Raw genomic sequence first — 20,061 nt, 5'->3', positions numbered from 1 at the left:
TAGGCCAAAAATAAGAAACAAAACAAAAACCAACAACAAAAAATCTTGGAATAAGTTCTAACTTATCATCTTGCAAATCTCACATTTGAACCTGTTTTTAAAAATATTTTTTCAAAATGCTTTTTGAAACTGAGTTATAACTTACATACAGTAAAGTACAAAAAGTGGTTTTTTTTACTGATTTATGTCCCTACATAACCACCCAGATTGAGATACAGATTATTATCACCATCCCAGAAGCCTACCTCATTTCCTCTTAAGGTTAATACACTTTCTTCTGACCTTTATTGAAATAAAGAGTAACTACACTTCTGACCTTTATCATAATAGATTAGTTTTGCCTATCCTTGACCATTATATAAATGAAACTAGACCATATGTATGTTTTTTGCCTCAGTGTTATGTCTGCTAGATTTATCTATGTTGTGTTCAGTAGTTGGATTTTTTTCTCCCATTACTGGGTGTTATTTCATTCATTCACTATCAAGTTGATAGATAGTTGGAATGTTTCCAGAATTTTACTATTATGAATAAATATAAAATGACCATTTTTACACATCATTTGATAGACATGTGCAATCATATTTCTGTTGCACATATACTTAGAAGTATAATTGCTGGGTAATATGGGTACGTGTATGGTCAGCATTAGTAGATTCTGCCAAAGAATTATCCAAAACGGTTCTATCAAATTGCATTCCTTTCAGCAATGTATGATATCCAGAGTTGCTGTACATCCTTGCCAACACTAGATATTATAAGTTCTTTTTCTTTTAAGATTTTTATTTTTTTATTCATGAGAGACATACAGAGAGAGAGAGAGAGAGAGAGAGAGAGAGAGAGAGAGGCAGAGACACAGGCAGGGGAAGAAGCAGGCCCCATGCAGGGAGCCTGACGCGACTTGATGCCGGGTCTCTGGGATCAGGCCCTGGGCTGAAGGTGGCGCTAAACCGCTGAGCCACCCAGGCTGCCCCTATAAATTCTTTTAATTTTAGTCATGCTCGCGGGTATGTAATGTTTTATTATGGCTTTCAAATGTATTCCTGATGGCTAATTCTGTTGATCACCTTTTCATATGCCTATCTGCAATTTGTACGTTCTTTTTACATAAAGCCTGTTCATATTTCTGTCCCATTATCTTTTTTATTGCTTTTTTCCCTATTGATTTGTTAGAATTTTTTATAGTCTCGATAGGAGTTCTTTGTGTGCTATATGCACTGAAAATAACTTTTTCCATTGTTCAGTTTATTTCTTACTTTTAAAATCTCTTGATGAATAGAATATCTTTTTATGAAATACAATTCACCAATTATCTCTTTTAGTATGTTTTTTATTCCTGGTCCTTTGACTACCCCAGGTTCTGATGATATTATCATACACTTTTTCCTGAGAGCTTTATAGTTTACCTTTCACATTTCAGTTCTTTTTTTTTTCTTTTTAGATTTTATTTATTTATTCATGAGAGACAGAGAGAGAGGCAGAAACGTAGGCAGAGGGAGGAGAAGCAGGCTCCATACAGGAGCGGGATGTGGGATTCGATTCTGGAACTCCGCGGCCACGTCCTGAGCCAAAGGCAGACGCTCAACCACTGAGCCACCCAGGTGTCCTTCATGCCCTATTTCCAGTTGATTTTTGTTTATTGTGTAAGGTAGGCGTTAAGATTCATTTTTTTTTTCACATGAATATTCAGTTGATTCATCGCTGTTTATTTAGGTCTTTAATTTCTCTCAGCAATGACTGTGGTCTTCAGCGTCAAGTTCTTACACATTTTGTGTTACATTTATTTCTAGGCATTCAATTTCTTGGAAACTTATATATTGCACCTTTGCATCTCATTTCCTAATTGCTTGTTCTTGGTATGTAGAATACAATTTGTTTTTTTATATTGATCTTATATCCAATGACCTTGCTAAATTCACTTATGAATTCTAATCATTTGTAGATTCATTTATATTTTCTAGATATTCAAATATGTTACAGAAAATTATAATGGTTTTACTTTTTTCTGTCTGAATTTTATAGATTTTGTTATTCTCTTGAATTTTTATAATGTTTAGGAGTTCCAGTAAAATTTGAAAAGAATTGATAGCTTTGGAACAATTTGTCTTATTCCAAACTCATAGGGAAATTGTTCAATATTTATTTATTTATTTATTTTTTTAGATTTTATTTATTTATTCATGAGAGACACAGAAAGAGGCAGAGACATAGGCAGAGGGAGAAGCAGGCTCCTCGAGGCAGCCCGATTTGGGACTCAATCCGGAGATTCCGGGACTAAGCACTGAGCCAGAGGCAGATGCTCAACCACTGAGCCACCCAGGCATCCCCAATATTTCATTATTAATTAGGATGTTAACCATAGGTTTTTGTGGTCATCTTTTTCGGATGAAGGATTATCTCTTCTATTCCTATTTGTTGAGATTAGTTTTTTTTTATCATGAATTGATGTTCAATTTTATCAAATGTCTTTTCTGTATCTACTAAGATGATTGTATGATATTTGTCATTTATTTTGTTAAGGTGACAGTTACAATTATTGATTATTCTTATGTTGAAAACCATCTTATGCCACTGGCATACACTTCACTTAGTTATGAGGTATTATATATATTATCGGATTTGATTTGGTAATATTTGCTCAAGTTTTATGCATCTGTTCATAAGGAAGAAATTGGCCTGTAATTTTGATTCCTTGCAATGTCCTTTCCAATTATTACTTTATGAGAAACACAAAAAATAGTGTTCCTTTTTTATTATTTGCTAAAAGTGATTTTGCAAGTTAGGATTATTTCATGTTAAATCTCTGGAAGGCTGAAAATCGTGGCTTCAGCTTATTTAATGAATATAGGAATAAGAATTTCTACCCATTTTTATGTCAGTTTTAGAAGCAAGACCTCATGGGTATAGAGCCTGAGAAGTCACATGCCCTTAGGAATGTCTTACATTTAATTTAATGCTTTATAGTCACCATATTTACATTTTTTATCAATGTTTAAACAAAGAAACTCTCATTTTGCACTGGACCCCTCAAATCATATAGTTATTCATGTCTTGTCATATGTGGTTTTATAAGTATTTGCTTATTTCTTCTAAGTTATGAAATTTATTGGTATTAATTTGTTAATAAATGTTAACTCTGTTTTCAATATCTTTCAGATTTGTTAAGTCTGTTTTTCTACTTATGATATTGATAATTTATGTTCTTTATCTTTCTTTCCTTTATTATCTTGGTATTAACAAATTATTTCATTAATCTTTTTTGAGAAACATTTTTTGCCTGTGTTTATTTTCTTTAAAATTATGTCTGCTTTCTGAATATTTTAATTACTGTTATCTATATTAACTTCCTTCTATTTTTTTTAACTTCCTTCTACTTTTTAAGGAGTATTTAAATATGTTTAATTTATAGTTAATTTTCTAGTTTCTTGAGATGGTAGATTGGAACATTTATTTTTCAACCTTTCTTCTTTTTCAGTTTACTAATTTAGAGCTAAAAATTTCCATTTGGTCACCATTTTAACTGCGTCTCAGAATTTCTGATATGTCATATTTGTTTCATTCAATTTAAAATATAATTCATTGTAATTTCTTTTTTGACACATGTTATACAGTAGTGTGTGTTTAATTTCCAAACACCTAGAGATTTTCCAATAATCTTATTTTTTTATTTCTAGTTACATTTGTATTCAGAGAATATACTCTATAGGATTCCAATTCTTTGGAATGTACCCGTGTACATTACCTGCAGAGATCAACAGACGATCCGTTTGGTAAATATTCCAAATGCCCTTGAAAATGTTTATCCTGATTATGTTGAGTGTAGTGTTCATTGTGATGTTTAAATTTCCTATCTCTAATTTCTTTTTGTTCATTTACTAAAAAGTTTTAAAATATCAAATTACAATCATAGATTCGTGTTTATCTTTTTAGTTCTCTGTTTTCCTTCAGTTTATTAAGCTTTTTAAGATGTATAAACGTTTATAATTATTATTTCCTCCTGTTGATTAAATTGGACCTTTTATCACTGTTAAATGTTCTTCATATACTTTGTTACTTCTTGTCTCAAAGTCTTCCTTTTCTTCTATTGATAAACAACAGCTTTATTTTGATTTTTGATTGCATGGTATGCATTTTTACCTTTATTTGCTTTCAGATACTTGTAACTGTATATAAAGTATGTCTCTTGTAAACAGTATTGAGTTAGATTTTGAATTTTTGTTTTTCTGTTTATTAATCTAACCTGACCATTCTCCCTTTAACTGGAATGTTTAGTCAATTTACATTTAATATTATTGAGGTGATTGAGTTTAAGTCAATCATCTTGCCATGGTTCTCTAATCGTTTCATCTTTGTTTCTTAATTTATCTTTTCTGGCCTTCCTTTGGATTAATCATTCTTCCATTTTTTTATCCATTATTTCCTCTATCGGCTTTTTAGCTATTTTGTTACTATTTCATTGATTACTCTTAAAATCACTATATGAATTCTACATGGTAAGTTGTAATGCTTCCCAAAGCACAAAAGAAACTAAAATAATTTAATTCTATTAGCCAAAACACCTTTGGTGCCATCAATTTCATTGTATTTTAAATATAAAGTTTTATATGCATAAGATATAATAGTTAATGCTTTTAAACAGAATGTTCATTTATAGTTTTGTCGGGGGGGTCTTACTGGAAACAACAAACTTTATAGGAAACTGAAAAAGAAGCAGAGTGAGAATTCCTCATGAAAAATGAAAAGAGCATATACAATTATATCTTCAAGAATTTTAATGGAATTTTATGACCCATCAAACTAAGGTATCCCCATTCTCTAACAGAAATAAACTGAGAAAGAGCAGTATGAGAATATTCTAATGCAGGGCTGCCCAACATAACTTTCTGTGATGATGGAAATGTTCCATTATCTTTGTGCTGTCTAATATAGAATCTACAGGCCATGAATACTCACAACATAGCTAATGTAATTGAGGAACTGAATTTTTAATAGAGTTTAAATAGCCACGAGCAGCTAGTGGTTACCAACTGAACAGCACAGTTCTAATGCCTCATGGCTCAAAACCAGTGGTTTCTTACTTTCTTTCTTTCTTTTTTTAAAGATTTTATTTATTTATTCATGAGAGACATAGAGAGAGACAGAGACATAGGCAGAAGGAGAAGCAGGCTCCATGCAGGGAGCCTGATGTGGGACTTAATCCCGGGACTCCAGGATCATGCTCTGAGCCAAAAACAGACATGCTTAACTGCTGAGCCACCCAGGCATCCCAAAACCAGTGGTTTCTTTGGGGGACTTTTCTAATCACTGCTAAAGGATGTAGAGGGTTGGAGATTGAAAGAGAGAAAAGTTAACAGATTTAGCTACTTAAATAAGTTCTAAAACTCCACAGCTTTCAGAAGCAGGGGGGGAAGAAAGGGCTTTAAGAGAGACCTGAGTATGCCCTTGAACTCCTAGCTACTGCCAATGGGAGTAAAAAGCCTATGATTTGGCTCACTCACATAGGAGGAGGCCTGTGGTGCCACACACAGAACCTGAGGCTTGGGCCATCTGTGTATGGAAATCATTGCTGTGGGGAGATAGGGATGCTCATTTCCAGACACTTTCCAGGACTAGAAGAGGACTTAGAGGTGGAGGGAGGGCCTGAGGGCCCTTTCTGGCCACCTGCAGGTTGGATAGGCCCTCTCTTTTTGGGGAGTAAAATCTTGTTCTTGCTCTTAAACTCTTTGCTGGGGTCCAGCTTGTTCACAAAGGATTTGGTCTATTCTGAAAGCAGGTTTGGGTTGTAGGTGATAAGTTTATACATGTTGAACCATTGCTTGACCTATGAGCTAAACCCATAGCTGGTGAAGGCATACTATAGCAGGCCCAGGTACATGATAAGCAAGTGATAGTAAGTGGTAAAGGTATCTGTGAGAAAATGCTGGTGTAACATTCTGTCTAGGAACCAGATCTCAGTGTCTTGTGAATGCTGGGTTTCCCCTATTATGGATAAAGCCAACCTTCCTATTCCCATTGCAAGGATCCAGTTCAAATATCACACTGTGAGAATCAAAGTGAGGCTTCTCTGGTTGTTCTCACTGGGCTTCAAGTGTATCAACTTCCAGGTCTGCCAGAGTTGGTGTATTAGGGAGCAAATACACAGAAGACTGGTTGAGTTGAGTCAGCTTTGAGATGCTGCTAATTGCCATGCTGCCCAGTTGGAGTACTGTGCTCATTCAGCTTCATACTCCATGTCGTGTGGAAGCCATTGGTCATCGGGTAAAAATTCTGTAGCACAGTTATTTTTTCATTCCCATGAAGACATTATATGACATTCAACAGGTGACTTTTCTGTGATAGTGACTTCTGTCACACCTGATGAAGACTCTAGGATGCATGTGATCCTCAAGGTCAGCTTCTCCTGGTGCAGCTTGCTGCAGCCTGGGGGCAGCATCTCCTTCATGACTCGTTTCCTCACTCCAGCTTTATTTACAGTTTTTGATGTTTACATCTTCAACTGCTCTCATTGCATTTTGCAGTTACGTGCTTCCATCTGGGATCAATTTCCTTCAGAACTCCCAATAATGTTTCTTGTAGCACAGATCTGCTGGCAACGAATTCTCTCAGCTATGTTTAACTGTAAACATCTTTACTTATCCTTCAATTTTGAAGGATTTTTTGCTGGATATAGAATATTGGTTTGTAGGATTTGTTTGTTTTTCTTTTTTTTTTTTAAGATTTTGTTTATTTATTCATGAAAGACACAGAAAGAGAGGCAGAGACACAAGCAGAGGGAGAAGCAGGCTCCCCATAGGGAGCCCAATGAGGACTCAATCCAGGATACCAGGATCAGGTGCTTAATCACTGAGCCACCCAAGCGTCCCTGTTTGTTTTTCTTCAGTGCTTTAAAATGTTAATCTTTCAAAGGGTGTGCCTGTGCTCTCCTCTAGGATTTTGATGGAATCTTGTCTCACATTTAGATCTTTCATCCATTTTGGGTTTATCTTTGTGTATGGTGAAAGAGAGTGTCTAGTTTCATTCTTCTGCATGTGGATGTCCAATTTTCCCAGCACCATTTATTGAAGATACTGCCTTTCTTCCAATGGATAGTCTTTCCTCTTTTATCGAATATTAGTTACCATAAAGTTCAGGGTCCACTTTTGGGTTCTCTATTCTGTTCCATTGATCTATGTGTCTGTTTTTGTGCCAGTACCACACTGTCTTGATGACCACAGCTTTGTAGTACAACCTGAAATCTGGCATTGTGATGCCCCCAGATATGGTTTTCTTTTTTAAAATTCCCCTGGCTATTCGGGGTCTTTTCTGATTCCACACAAATCTTAAAATAATTTGTTCTAACTCTCTGAAGAAAGTCCATGGTATTTTGATAGGGATTGCATTAAACGTGTAAATTGCCCTGGGTAACATTGACATTTTCACAATATTAATTCTGCCAATCCATGAGCATAGAATGTTTTTCCATCTCTTTGTGTCTTCCTCAATTTCTTTCAGAAGTGTTCTATAGTTTTGAGGGTATAGATCCTTTACCTCTGTGGTTACGTTTATTCCTAGGTATCTTATGCTTTTGGGTGCAATTGTAAATGGGATTGACTCCTTAATTTCTCTTTCTTCAGTCTCATTGTTAGTGTATAGAAATGCCACTGATTTCTGGGCATTGATTTTGTATCCTGCCACGCTATCAAATTGCTGTATGAGTTCTAGCAATCTTGGGGTGAAGGCTTTTGGGTTTTCTATGTAGAGTATCATGTCATCGGCGAAGTCAGCCACAGTAACTTCTTGCAAGATACATCCACGAAGGCAAAAGAAACAAAAGCAAAAATGAACTATTGGGACTTCATCAAGATAAGAAGACATAACGTAAAGACTGCTAACTCTGGGAAACGAACTAGGGGTGGTAGAAGGGGAGGAGGGCGGGGGGTGGGAGTGATTGGGTGACGGGCACTGGGGGTTATTCTGTATGTTGGTAAATTCAACACCAATAAAAAAAAAAGGAAAAAAAAGATAAGAAGCTTTTGCACAGCAAAGGATACAGTCAACAAAACTAAAAGACAACCTACAGAATGGGAGATGATATTTGCAAATGACGTATCAGATAACGGGCTAGTTTCCAAGATCTATCAAGAACTTATTAAACTCAACACCAAAGAAACAAACAATCCAATCATGAAATGGGCAAAAGACATGAACAGAAATCTCACAGAGGAAGACATAGACATGGGCAACACACACATGAGAAAATGCTCTGCATCACTTGCCATCAGGGAAATACAAATCCAAACCACAATGAGATACCACCTCACACCAGTGAGAATGGGGAAAATTAACAAGGCAGGAAACCACAAATGTTGGAGAGGATGCGGAGAAAAGGGAACCCTCTTACACTGTTGGTGGGAATGTGAACTGGTGCAGCCACTCTGGAAAACTGTGTGGAGGTTCCTCAAAGAGTTAAAAATAGACCTGCCCTACGACCCAGCAATAGCACTGCTGGGGATTTACCCCAAAGATGCAGATGCAATGAAACACCGAGACACCTGCACCCCGATGTTTCTAGCAGCAATGTCCACAATAGCCAAACTGTGGAAGGAGCCTCGGTGTCCATCGAAAGATGAATGGATAAAGAAGATGTGGTTTATGTATACAATGGAATATTACTCAGCCATTAGAAACGACAAATACCCACCATTTGCTTCAACGTGGATGGAAATGGAGGGTATTATGCTGAGTGAAGTAAGTCAATCGGAGAAGGACAAACAGTGTATGTTCTCATTCATTTGGGGAATATAAATAATAGTGAAAGGGAATAAAGAGGAAGGGAGAAGAAATGTGTGGGAAATATCAGAAAGGGAGACAGAACATAAAGACTCCTAACTCTGGGAAACGAACTAGGGGTGGTGGAAGGGGAGGAGGGCGGGGGGTCGGGGTGAATGGGTGACGGGCACTGAGGGGGGCACTTGATGGGATGAGCACTGGGTGTTAGTCTGTATGTTGGTAAATTGAACACCAATAAAAATAAATTTATTATAAAAGAAATAAAAATAAAATGTTAATCTTTCATTTTCTGACTTCCATAGTTCATTTTGAAATGTCAGTCATTAGTCTTTTTGATGCTCATTTGGAGATATTATCACTGTTTTTCTAGGCATGTGAATATTGTTTTTAGCTTTCAGAAGTTTGACTATCATGTGCCTATTTGTGTTTTGTTTGTTTTGTATTCTGTTTGGGGTATATAGGGCTTCTTGAATGCATAGTCACAGGTCTTTAATTAGTTTGGAGAAATTCTTAGCCAATATTTCTTTCAATATTTCTTTTTATATTCAATATAATATTTCTATAGAGCATAAAATCTTCCTTATCTCTTCGTTAAAATGTCACTGTGTTTTACTGAGGACATATCTCCTGATCTACTGGGCTTTGGCACAAATATCATAATTTCTGCTTTCTTGCAATGAGGTCACATAATCAATTTAAGAGTTGAGAAAGTGTTAAATTAACCCAGCTTTCTGACATTTCATACAATGATGCAACATCATAATCCAACAGGCAGTAAAGACTTCAGTAATGCATAATGTCAAAAACTTGAAGAAGTTTAATTCTTATACATTGCTGGCTACAGATATCTGGAAAGCAATTTGACAAAATAGAGTATGTTGAATGAACATGTCTTTAGCAGTTTCATTTTCATGTATATATATGTATATAGAATGAGCTATGTATATAAATATTGTTTGTAATAACCAAAACTAAATATCCACAACAGAGAAATGAATACACTGTGCTATATTTATGTAATAGAATAATATAAAATATATGAAGCTGATCTTCATGAAACAATATGGATTTATAGGGTATATCCAAAACATAATAGTAAAAATACATGATGGCAATAGATACACATGGTGTGACACCATTTAAGTAACTTTAAAACACATAGAACAATACTTCATATTGCTGTGGGTTATTATATGTATGATACAAGCACTAAAATATGCACAGAAAGAATCCACTCCAACATCCATGCTCCAACAGGGGAGTAGCTGCTTCTCATGAAAGTGACGGGAAATAAGAAAGAGGTGCATTCTGAGTCTTGAGCTCTATTAAAATAGAAAAAGCACCTGAAATAAATTAGCAAACTTCTATCATGTTTTTTAAACTAGGTTGATTATGCTAGTTTCTGTAATTTTCTAATTCATTTGAAACCTTTCATGATTAAAATTAAATTGTAAAATTTAAACTATATTTTTATGTTAAAAATTTTAAGCTAAATTTAAAGGGAAGTATTAACCTTTAATGAAAGAAAATATATAAAATTTTTAAAGATTCAACCTTAATTATAATCCTGGAAATGCCAATTAAAATAATGATGAGATATAAATTTATTATAAGAAAGAAATGAGTTGTTTTCTGTTCATTTAAAACCCAATGACTTGGGCATTTGCATACATTCTTAGATTCTTAGATGGTGGTAAGCTGATATAACTTTATAAAGTAATTTTTCAGTATATATTGAGACCATTAACATGTTCATACCTCTTGACTAAGTTATTTCTACTTCAAGGAAACAGAAAGGTAGTTGATTATCACTTAGTGGTGAAATTCTGGATTATTTTTGTTTTTACCCTTTTATATAATTTTAATTTTTTATTCAGTATACAATATGCATAATAACTTTTTTTAAGTCAAACTAATAAAAAATAAAAATATAAAATATTTATAAATATTAAAAATATCTATAATTGTAAAAATATAAAAATAAAAAACTAAAAGAAAAAAACCACCAGCATAAACCAGCATTCCTCAAAGTATGACACACTCAGTGTACCTCCTAATCATCTGGAACCACTGTTTGTAATATATATCTTTGCCAACTCAAATCCACTAAGTCAAAACTCCTGGGCATGGGGCATAGGAGCCTACCCTATCCCTGGCTCCCTGAATGGTTCTCAGGCACAAAATTTGTTAACTACATTACAAAAAAACAAAGCAGTATGACATTCTTTGGAAATTGACTATAATTTAGTGCAACTGAGTTGTAGCTTACAGATGATGGTGGAATGGGGAAGATAAATCTGGAGAGGAATGGCATGGTCCTCTTGTAAGAAGAAATCTTAAATGGCACACTAGGAACTTGGACAGTTAACATGAAGATTCAATAGGAAACCATTGAAGAGTTTTAAGAGAAGTAACCTGATAAGATTTTTTTTTCAGAAAGATTACCCTGGCATCAGTGTGCATGACTGGATAGGGAGCAGACAGGCAGGAAGGAAACATGGGAGAATGTGTTAATTTTCGTGGAATAAAGCAGTAGTAGCATAGACTTGAATACATATACTTGGTGACCAATTGAATACTGAGTGAAGGGAGAAATAATTTGTAATGACTCAGATTCCCACATTTGCTTGCCTCCATTCCAGGCTTATAACAGAATATCTAGACAAAGAATATCTTAAAACTACAAACTGTACTTTTCTACCTTTCCTTATTTTTATCACAAGACCTGTATTTTGGGACAGCCTGGGTGGCTCAGCAGTTTAGTGCCGCCTTCAGCCCAGGGCCTGATCCTGGAGACCCGGGATTGAGTCCCACGTCAAGCTCTCTGCATTGAGCCTGCTTCTCCCTGTGTCTCTGCCTCTCTCTCTCTCTCTCTCTCTCTCTCTCTCTCTGTGTCTCCCATGAATAAATAAAATCTTTTTAAAAAAAAGACCTATATTTTACTGGAAACATGAAGCCTATGAAGATAAGCTTGTGCAGCCACTATAGTAATACAAGGACAGACACTCCAGAGGACATTCCCTTACTGAATAATATCATTAGTTAAATGTCTACAAGACTGTTGGCAGGGACAGCATGTATACTTGGAGATCCTGTGATCCAGGCAATCTTAACGTTTCCATTGCAGTTTCTATGGTTAAACATGTGACAGTGTGTATGCATAGAGGAGGAATGAGTGAGTGGTGATCCAGAATAATTTTTTTCAATAAAAGACTATGTTATTAAAAGCCAACCCATTCTTTTTTGTGTCTTTTTGTGTCCCCGAATGAGACATTCCTTTTAATCAGTCTGTCTGGTGAAACCACAGCAGTGACTTGTCTTCAGGCTGATTGTGGCAAGAAGGAATTTCCCTTAGACTGTAGGATGACCTATGACAGCTTTATACATTTCTTCATTAAAATAAAATGGCAGAGGTTTGGGGGATTAGAAAATTGTTTTCTAAAGGATCTAATTCTTGCCCAACCTGAACAGAGAGCTGCAGCTGGAGGCTGAATGTAGGCTGAGCAGTCTCCTGAGGGCTTTTGGCTGCAGGGGAGTTAAAGGCAGCAGCCACCAAATCAAGCTTTCCTGTAGCACTAGGAACCCCCAGAATTCCCAAAGGCTCTGGATCACATACCAGACAATCCCAGAATACAGAAAATCCTTCTGCAATAATCATTCTCAAAAACTACCAAAAGTAGTCACAAATACAGGCCTTATTCAGCCAAAACCTCTTAATGACATGCTGCTTTTTGTTACATCCCCTGTAAAAGCTATAAAATCACTGCCTCCTCCCCCCATTCCTTTAAAAAATTTCATTGGTTTCTTGGAGAACCTAAGCTGTTTGCCTATACAGCAGCTAACATTATGGATTTGGCTGACTGACCTTCCCTGCATTCTTGTAACTTGTACCTTTATCCCCAATGTCGTCTCCTGATCTGGCAATATGATAGTGAGATTTAGAGGTTTGATTAACTTGCGGTTGAATTTTTTTTTTCTTCCTGCAAGATTCCTTCATGGGGAGGAGGTATGCACTACTTATTGCGTCATATCAAGAAGCAAATAATGTCTTCTGGTACATTTTTAGTAATGTTAAAATTATCCATGGATTCAAAGGCATAAGCCTAATTCCTCCATCAGCCATTCATTCCATGGCTTCAGCCTCCATAGATGATCATTACCCAGATGTATACTTTCATTAGAGGTATCTTCTAACATTTTCATGTGTGTATTAGGTGAGATTCTTCTGTGAATAACTTTCACACGTTATTTCATTTCTTGGTATAATTTTAAGGATAAGCAAAATGGGATAAATGCTTTATTCTTTCTGTTAATTTATCATTTTTCAAAGGAATGAGAGAGTGCCCTAGGAACCTCCAAAAGTGATCAACATGTGTGTGTAATTATTTACTTGTTTCGTATTCATTCTTATATATTTATATATATTGTTATTATTTGTTTTGATGTTCATATTGCCTCATTTTAGGTCGCTGAAAAGCCCTTACTGTTACTCTCCTATTTTTGTGACATAATTCATTAGTCTTTAATAGCTTCCTTGCTATCTGGTATAAGATGGCCCAGGTTCATCTTATCTATTGTCTCAGACCTGGATTCAATGATTTCTCTGAAGAGCCCTGGTTCCTTTTAGTGAGAAATCATATTTACAGACCACAATCTGAATGCAAGGCATACTTACTGCTACTAGTTTGTCATTGCTTCAAGGACTTTTCAATGGGCAGGTGGAAATTCTTTTTTTTTTTTTGAAAGAGAAAATTTTGAGTTCATGCTAATATTTATATCCCAATTTAAGAGTTAAAGGTTTTTTTTCTAAATTTCTTAATTTTGTATTTATATTTTTTCTCTTAACACTGAAAATCTTGACTTCTAAAGAGATATAAATTCTTATATTTTCTTACAGAATATATAGTATAATGTAGCACTCTATATATGATAGGTTCAAAAATAACAGTATCAATATTACTAATAAGTGTACCAAATGCAGGGGCAACAGGGTGGCTCAGTTGGTTAAGTGTCTGCCTTTGGCTAAGGTCATGATTCAATTTCCTGGGATCAAGCCCACGTAGGGCTCCCAACTCAGTGGGGAGTCTGCTACTCCTTCTCACTTTCCCTCTGTCTTCTCTCTCTCTCAAATAAATAAATAAAATCTTTAAAAAAAACCTACTAAATGCATTTTCAGATTTCTTCAAAATTTATTTGAGCCTTAGATTACATCCGTTAAAAGATAGTCAAAATATTGGCTTTGAAAGTCACCAGAAGTAGTCATATTCTTTGTATTGTTAGGCCTCTGTCCTGCAATAGGTAACTATTTTTAATATCTTTATGTCCTTTGTGATGTGTGTTTATTCATGTTCTAGACCCTGTTTTTTTTAAATTTTATTTACTTATTCATAAAGACAGATTGAGAGAGAGAGAGAGAGAGAGAGAGAGAGGCAGAAACACAGGCAGAGGGAGAAGCAGGCTCCATGCAAGGAGCCTGACATGGGACTTGATCCTGGATCTCCAGGATCATGCCCTGGACTGAAGGTGGCGCTAAACCGCTGAGCCACCCCAGCTGCCCTAGACCCTGTTTTTAAAAACCTATTCTGAAGATCAGATGATATCCATATATAGATATTTTGCTCGTTTTTCACCCATTTCTTCAACCAGTTCTCCTATTGATGATTATCTTCAACCAATTTCCTATTGAGGATTTGTTTCTAGTTGTTCCAAATAATATATCAGTGAATGTCCTCAGGGTTATACCATTTTGTATTTTTGTCACCATACCTTTAGGATAGATTTTGAAAAGAGGGATTGCTCAAGCAAAGGTCAATGCACTTAAAATTTTGCTAGATTGGAGGCATACTTTTAAACATATTAATCTTGCCATGAAAATGTAGGAATTTTAAAAAATATTTTTATTAAAGAGAAGAAAACCATTTAACTGGAATGATCATTTTATCAAGAATAATTCAGTAGTGGAATTTATATTATTAAATTCATGCATGCTCTCTGGTGTAATATAAATAAATGCCTTGAACACTTCAAAAATTTTAACAATTTTAATGGTCTCCAATCTATTATATCTTACGAAGTAATGTAAGATCTATATATATAAACAAATATATACATGTTAGTGGGGATAGATGGGTGGAAAAGTAGATAAAGAAAAAGAATCTTATCCCCAGGAGAAAGCATTTCTGGTTTTAATAAATTTACTAACTTTTTATTCAAAAAAGATAGTTTATTATCTTCCAAATGACACAGTACAAACAGAAGTTAGTCATGTCTGCATAATAGCACTTGTAATATTTTCTAAAGTGTTGGTAAATCTGCAAGTTTTAGGTCCTTGGACCTAAAATATAATCCAACGTTTACATGCAAAATGAAATGTGTTTGCTGGTCATTTTTATGATCATGTGTTAAGAGAACATGATTATATTGTCTTATGCTTTTCAGTTATTATCACCTTCTGAAGTCAGGAAAAGCAACCCCAAGAACTGGGTGAGTCATATTTGCTTGTATACCTTTATGCACAGCAAGAATTCAACTTCATAAAACATAGGTGAACAGTAAATTAAAAATAGTAGATTCACATTTGAATAGCAGCTAGTTATGTATAAAAATACACAAAAAAGTAACCTGTAGCAATAAAAACTGGTGAATAAATCATTAATGATTTATTTACCCATGTTGCCATATTATTCTTCAGATCTAATCATAGAGGCGATAGCATTCACAAGATGACATATAAGGGAAAAAGTTAAGATTGCTTCTTCCAATTTTTCAGCCTTCTATTCACCAAGGAAAGCTTTGTCATCTTCTTATTCCTTTCCTTCTTCAAAGCTTAAAGTCAACAAAATAAAAATAAGTATATCTCGAGTCTATAGACTCCCTTTAAATCAACATTTCCAATATGCTTACAAACTCACCTCAACAATTTTTAATGATCATAAAGTCAGTTTTACTCACTCTCCCCTCAAGTCAATGACTTTCTACCTTTAAAATGCAAGTATACAGCTACAGTGTGTTGTAGCTAGTCAGTAGAAGCATTAAATAAAACAGTTCAGTACTAAAGTGCTATTTATGTACAAGTAGTCTAGAAATGGTAATCTGCTATTAGGAAAATGGATACATAAAATATAATTGTGCTTATGAATTATTTATAAAATTAGTTTAAAAATGGAATATGAGAAAATCCACTACCTTTTACACAAACATTTTTGCAGTCCTTCATGCTAACAAAGTTATTGTCATTCCCTCCACAGCCAGTATAGGCGAAGGCCTCACAGGTTCTATGTCTGGGATTAAAATAGTAGCGAGTCACATTAGCAGAGCACAGTCCCTCATCTTTTGGACTGTAGCAAAATGATGGACCTTTATGAAAAAGAAAATAAAATTAGAAATGCAATAAATACCAAAATTAATAAACTGTGATGATTACTGAACTGACTGAAGAAAATCTAATCCCAGTGAAGCTTCATTCTGAATTCTAAATATCATACTAAACCATTTAAAAAGTGTGTCTCGATTCTCAAGAAAGCTTACATGCCATAGTTTGCTGATTCTAAAATTTTTATAAACTGGAGACAATTTCTTCTGAAGCTATGTCCTTGTATCATTCGAATGTGTAAAGAAATTAAACCCAAAATCAGATATGGTCAGGCAGAAATCGGCGATGTATCAAGGGTTGTTGGTATATGACGTGCTTCAGTAAACTTGTTGGTAGGTTTATTTTAAATGTTTTTATCAGCTCTCCTTCCATCATTAGTTAAGGATACATGTATCTAAATTCCAAGTCGCCACTAGGACATTCACCTTTATACAAAAAAAATTTAAGGAAACACCAGCAACAACCACCTCCTCCTTAACTCAAGATTTTGCATGTTGACCACAGAGGTACATACAGAGCTTCCTCAAGTCGCTGCCAAAGCAAGATTCCTTGTTTGTTAAGATTTTCCTTATTTCTTGATGTATGTGTCTCTAATATGCCTAGGGAAAATGCCTGTATTATGTCTCTCTGCAAAAATATTGCCCAAGTAACCCATCATTTCAGGGACTGAGGGTGTGGGGATGTGGGGAAAGGAATCAGATCAGAAAAGAGAAGAATAGAGATCTCTTTGTCCTGCAGTTTATAATTACTAAAAGATGTAGAAATCTAACCAAAAACTTTAGAGAGAAATTTTCAAGATTCACATCTTACATCTGTACACAAGTGATTCCATACAAACCTGAGGTCATGGCATTCAGAATACTGTGATTTTTATTTATTTATTTTTTTTAGATTTTGTTTTTCATTTGAGAGAGAAAGAGAGAGAGCAAGCAGAGGGGGGAGGGCAGAGGGAGAAGGAGAAAGAGAATCTCAATCTCCATGCTGGGCATGGACGCCACCTTGAAGCTCAATCCCAGGACCCCGGAGATCATGAGCTGAGCCTAAATCAAGTCAGATACTTAACGGACTGAGGCACCCATGCACCCCCAGAATACTGTGATTTTTGTGTGTAAATTGAGTAGATGAGAAATAGTTCTGAAGAAACCATTTAGAACAGGAAGCAGAAACTTAAATCATACGTGGCTTTATGACTTTCCAGCCCTGAGAATTTGGCAAGTCATTAACTTCTGGTAGCCTGTATTCTCATATGTAACATGGGAATAATAACACTCCCTCACAGGGCAATACTGTTAAGATTGAATCCTCCTATATGTGATATCCCCAGAACACAAGCCATGTCAATTACACATAAAATTATTGACTTTTTTTCATCCTAAAATCTTAAAGAAATGAGATAGAAGCCCCATAAAAAATAGTACTTACTTTTCTTTGGTGCACAGAAGTTCATACAAGCAGCCTCATCCGGGAACCTGTTCTCATTGCTGTGACAACCGCCAGATAGGAATTTTTCACATGTCATGGATGTTAGATTGAAGAAATACTCCTCTTTGTTCTCTCCACACTTCTCCTCATTGACTTCCAACCTGCAAATTTTGGGAACTTCTAGAAAAAGGAGGGCATAAAACAATGTCAGTCAAAAATTAGCTTTCTTAGTATTACTTCAAAACTACTGTATTTTCCAGAAACAACTGGGGAGATAAGAGTATCACATTTTGTCCTGGGATAGTAAATCCCCAAAAGACTTTTCATTAATCCAGTTATTTAGATTTTTTTTAAATAGTGGCTCCAGACCAGAGTCAGCCAGATACAGTGGAAACTCTCTGTTCTCTCAGGGTCTTCTCATTTCTCTACACGTGTAGTTAATCAAGCTTACTCACGGGAATACACATTTTCCCTTGGCTTAGCTCCTTGAATGGCAGAGTCTCATGTCTTGTTACTGGCCTCAACAGATACAGTAAATATGATTTAAATGAAATAAAAACCATGATCATGAATCTCCACTATATCCCTCTACTAACCCAAAACATGTTTGGGCATCGGGACAAAAGGAAAAGTGAAGGTCAAGCTAAATCACACTTTAACAATAAAATCCGCTGACAGTATTTCAGATCGACGGATAATCGGCACTGAGGAAATGGTGCTCTCAAGGGGGCACAAAAACCATCAGCTCAGAACTAATGATAAAGAAAAGTAGGGATCCCTGGGTGGCACAGCGGTTTGGCGCCTGCCTTTGGCCCAGGGCGCGATCCTGGAGACCCGGGATCGAATCCCACGTCGGGCTCCCGGTGCATGGAGCCTGCTTCTCCCTCTGCCTGTGTCTCTGCCTCTCTCTCTCTCTCTCTCTCTCTGACTATCATAAATAAATAAAAATTAAAAAAAAAAAAAAGAAAAGTACTTGGGCAGCACCTAACACGTTATGTACCCCCTGCAGTACTGTGCCCTACAGTGAACCCTTGCCCCGAACCTGCACAGACCCTCTGCATTACGATAAAGGCCACTTAGGCGAGAGATTCGTTAGCCCCCGTCAACTGGTGATTACTTTCTGGAAATAATGAGTGAGCCTTACTTAACGTCTGGGAAGAATGCAGGCTAAAGCTCACTGTAGGAAACGGGATCTGGGAAAGGAGTTTACGAGCAGCCCTCCTGCTTCTGCGGAAGGGGCCGCGCAAGAGCCTGGGGCTTGCCCACCGCCACTTACTCTCAATCCTCCAGCAAGCCTCGTCGCAGGCCTCCCAAGTTTCGAAGTTGTTGGCGTTGCCCCGGCAGCCCCCATAGGTGAAGGGGAGGCAGCTCTGCGTGTACCTGTCGTAGTAGTAACTGGGGATCAGCGCCCGGCAGGGCCCCACGTCGGGCGGCAGGAGGCAGGTCTCCGCGCTGCTTGCTCCTGCAGGACCAGAGGGAGAGCCTGAGGGACGGCAGGGCGGCCGCCTGTCTCCGGGAAGGCAGCTGCTCCCCGGGGGCCTCGGTCCCCGCGTGTCCCAGCCCAGGGGGTCGCGGGGAGAGAGTACAAGCTCCGGCCCGGGGGGCCCTTCCCGCGGCTCCTGGACGCCCTGTGCAGCTGAGACGGGGGCCCCGGGAGAGCGGGGCGCAGGCAGCGGGCGCAGGGGACCCCCCGCGGCCGCAGCGCCCTCGCCGCGCAGCTGAGACGGGGGCCCCGGCCCGGCCGGTACCTGGCGCGCCCGCACCACCGTCGCCCAGCGCGGTCCCCATCAGGAGCAGCGGCAGCAGCAACACCCCGAAGGGGCCAGCGGGGTCCATGCGGTCGGGTTGCGCGGCCCTCCGGGGGGCGTTCCTGGAAAGTGCCGGCGGGAGGAGGGTGCACCGAGTCCGGCCTCCGGGCAGCCTGGGTGCCGACGCGGTGGGTGCCTGCTTTATGTAGGGTGAGCGTCCTCCGACCCCGGACGGGGCGGGGCGTGCCGGTGCCGAGCCCGCCAGGCTGATTCATGCCCCACACGCTGTGACCCGCCGCAGCCCGGGGTTGGAAAGCGTACGCGGGAGAGGAATTCCCCGCCAGGTTGAACCTGCCTCCCCAACTTTCTCCTGTCCTGGGCGGGGATGACTGGATGGGGCGTTGTGTCAGGAATGGGAAGTCAGCGAGCTGGAGGGAAGTGACCTGGGGGTGATTGCACAAGGCTCCAGCTTGCAGCATCACCCTGAAGCCTGAGTCCTCATTTGGAAAGCACGACGTCCAAGTATTCCAAGGGCAGAGAGAAAATGTGGAATTCAGTGCGCTGCGGGGAGCCTGTGTCCTTGCAATTGATCCCTTAATTAGACTAGAAATTTAAGTACGTGTATTTATTTACAGTTATACATATGTGCCTATTTCGGTGGAGATTTAATTTACATTTAATAAAAGACTCATCATGTGTCTTAAGTGTACAGCACCATTGCAATCAAGTATTAGAACACTTGCAGCACCC

At 37.6% G+C, this 20,061-nt stretch overlaps 2 protein-coding genes and 1 pseudogene across 40 annotated transcripts in view; 1 reads left to right on the top strand and 2 right to left on the bottom strand.

Moving 5' to 3' along the window:
* The window catches only part of GNGT1 (G protein subunit gamma transducin 1), a 340,050-nt gene that overhangs the window by 304,088 nt on the left and 15,901 nt on the right, over positions 1 to 20,061 (top strand). For 12 of the 39 annotated variants that reach the window (XM_077856901.1, XM_077856902.1, XM_077856905.1 and 9 more), the window contains 3 exons: positions 1,791 to 1,856; positions 3,675 to 3,770; positions 15,208 to 15,252. The exons of 7 other annotated variants lie outside the window; for them this stretch is intronic. In XM_077856901.1, the coding sequence (XP_077713027.1) occupies positions 3,724 to 3,770; positions 15,208 to 15,252 (92 nt within the window). In that variant the 5' untranslated portion in view covers positions 1,791 to 1,856; positions 3,675 to 3,723. The remainder of the gene's footprint in view (positions 1 to 1,790; positions 1,857 to 3,674; positions 3,771 to 15,207; positions 15,253 to 20,061) is intronic. 20 more of the 39 variants (XM_077856926.1, XM_077856928.1, XM_077856920.1 and 17 more) reach the window with 6 other exon arrangements.
* On the bottom strand, positions 5,127 to 6,665 carry LOC144288353 (tubulin polyglutamylase complex subunit 2 pseudogene; annotated as a pseudogene).
* TFPI2 (tissue factor pathway inhibitor 2) lies at positions 14,972 to 19,581 on the bottom strand. The gene is made up of 5 exons (XM_077856937.1): positions 19,312 to 19,581; positions 18,840 to 19,025; positions 17,564 to 17,743; positions 15,955 to 16,125; positions 14,972 to 15,594 (listed from the first exon to the last, which is right to left on the bottom strand). Exons 1-5 carry the CDS (start codon positions 19,397 to 19,399, stop codon positions 15,512 to 15,514), a joined length of 708 nt encoding a protein of 235 aa, XP_077713063.1. The 5' UTR covers positions 19,400 to 19,581; the 3' UTR covers positions 14,972 to 15,511.

The sequence above is a fragment of the Canis aureus genome, chromosome 18 (genome assembly GCF_053574225.1).
Source record: "Canis aureus isolate CA01 chromosome 18, VMU_Caureus_v.1.0, whole genome shotgun sequence".
In the NCBI taxonomy this organism is placed as follows: domain Eukaryota; kingdom Metazoa; phylum Chordata; class Mammalia; order Carnivora; family Canidae; genus Canis; species Canis aureus.
Note: the sequence above shows the minus strand (reverse complement) of the source record. Positions and strands in the feature narration are given on the sequence as shown.

Coding starts and splice junctions, on each gene's coding strand:
- TFPI2 (XM_077856937.1), bottom strand. CDS start 19,399: ATGGACCCCGCTGGCCCCTTCGGGGTGTTGCTGCTGCCGCTGCTCCTG. Junction 19,026..19,311: donor CGGTGGTGCGGGCGCGCCAG/GTACCGGCCGGG, acceptor CTGGTCCTGCAG/GAGCAAGCAGCGCGGAGACC. Junction 15,595..15,954: donor CAAAAATGTTTGTGTAAAAG/GTAGTGGATTTT, acceptor GTTGACTTTAAG/CTTTGAAGAAGGAAAGGAAT.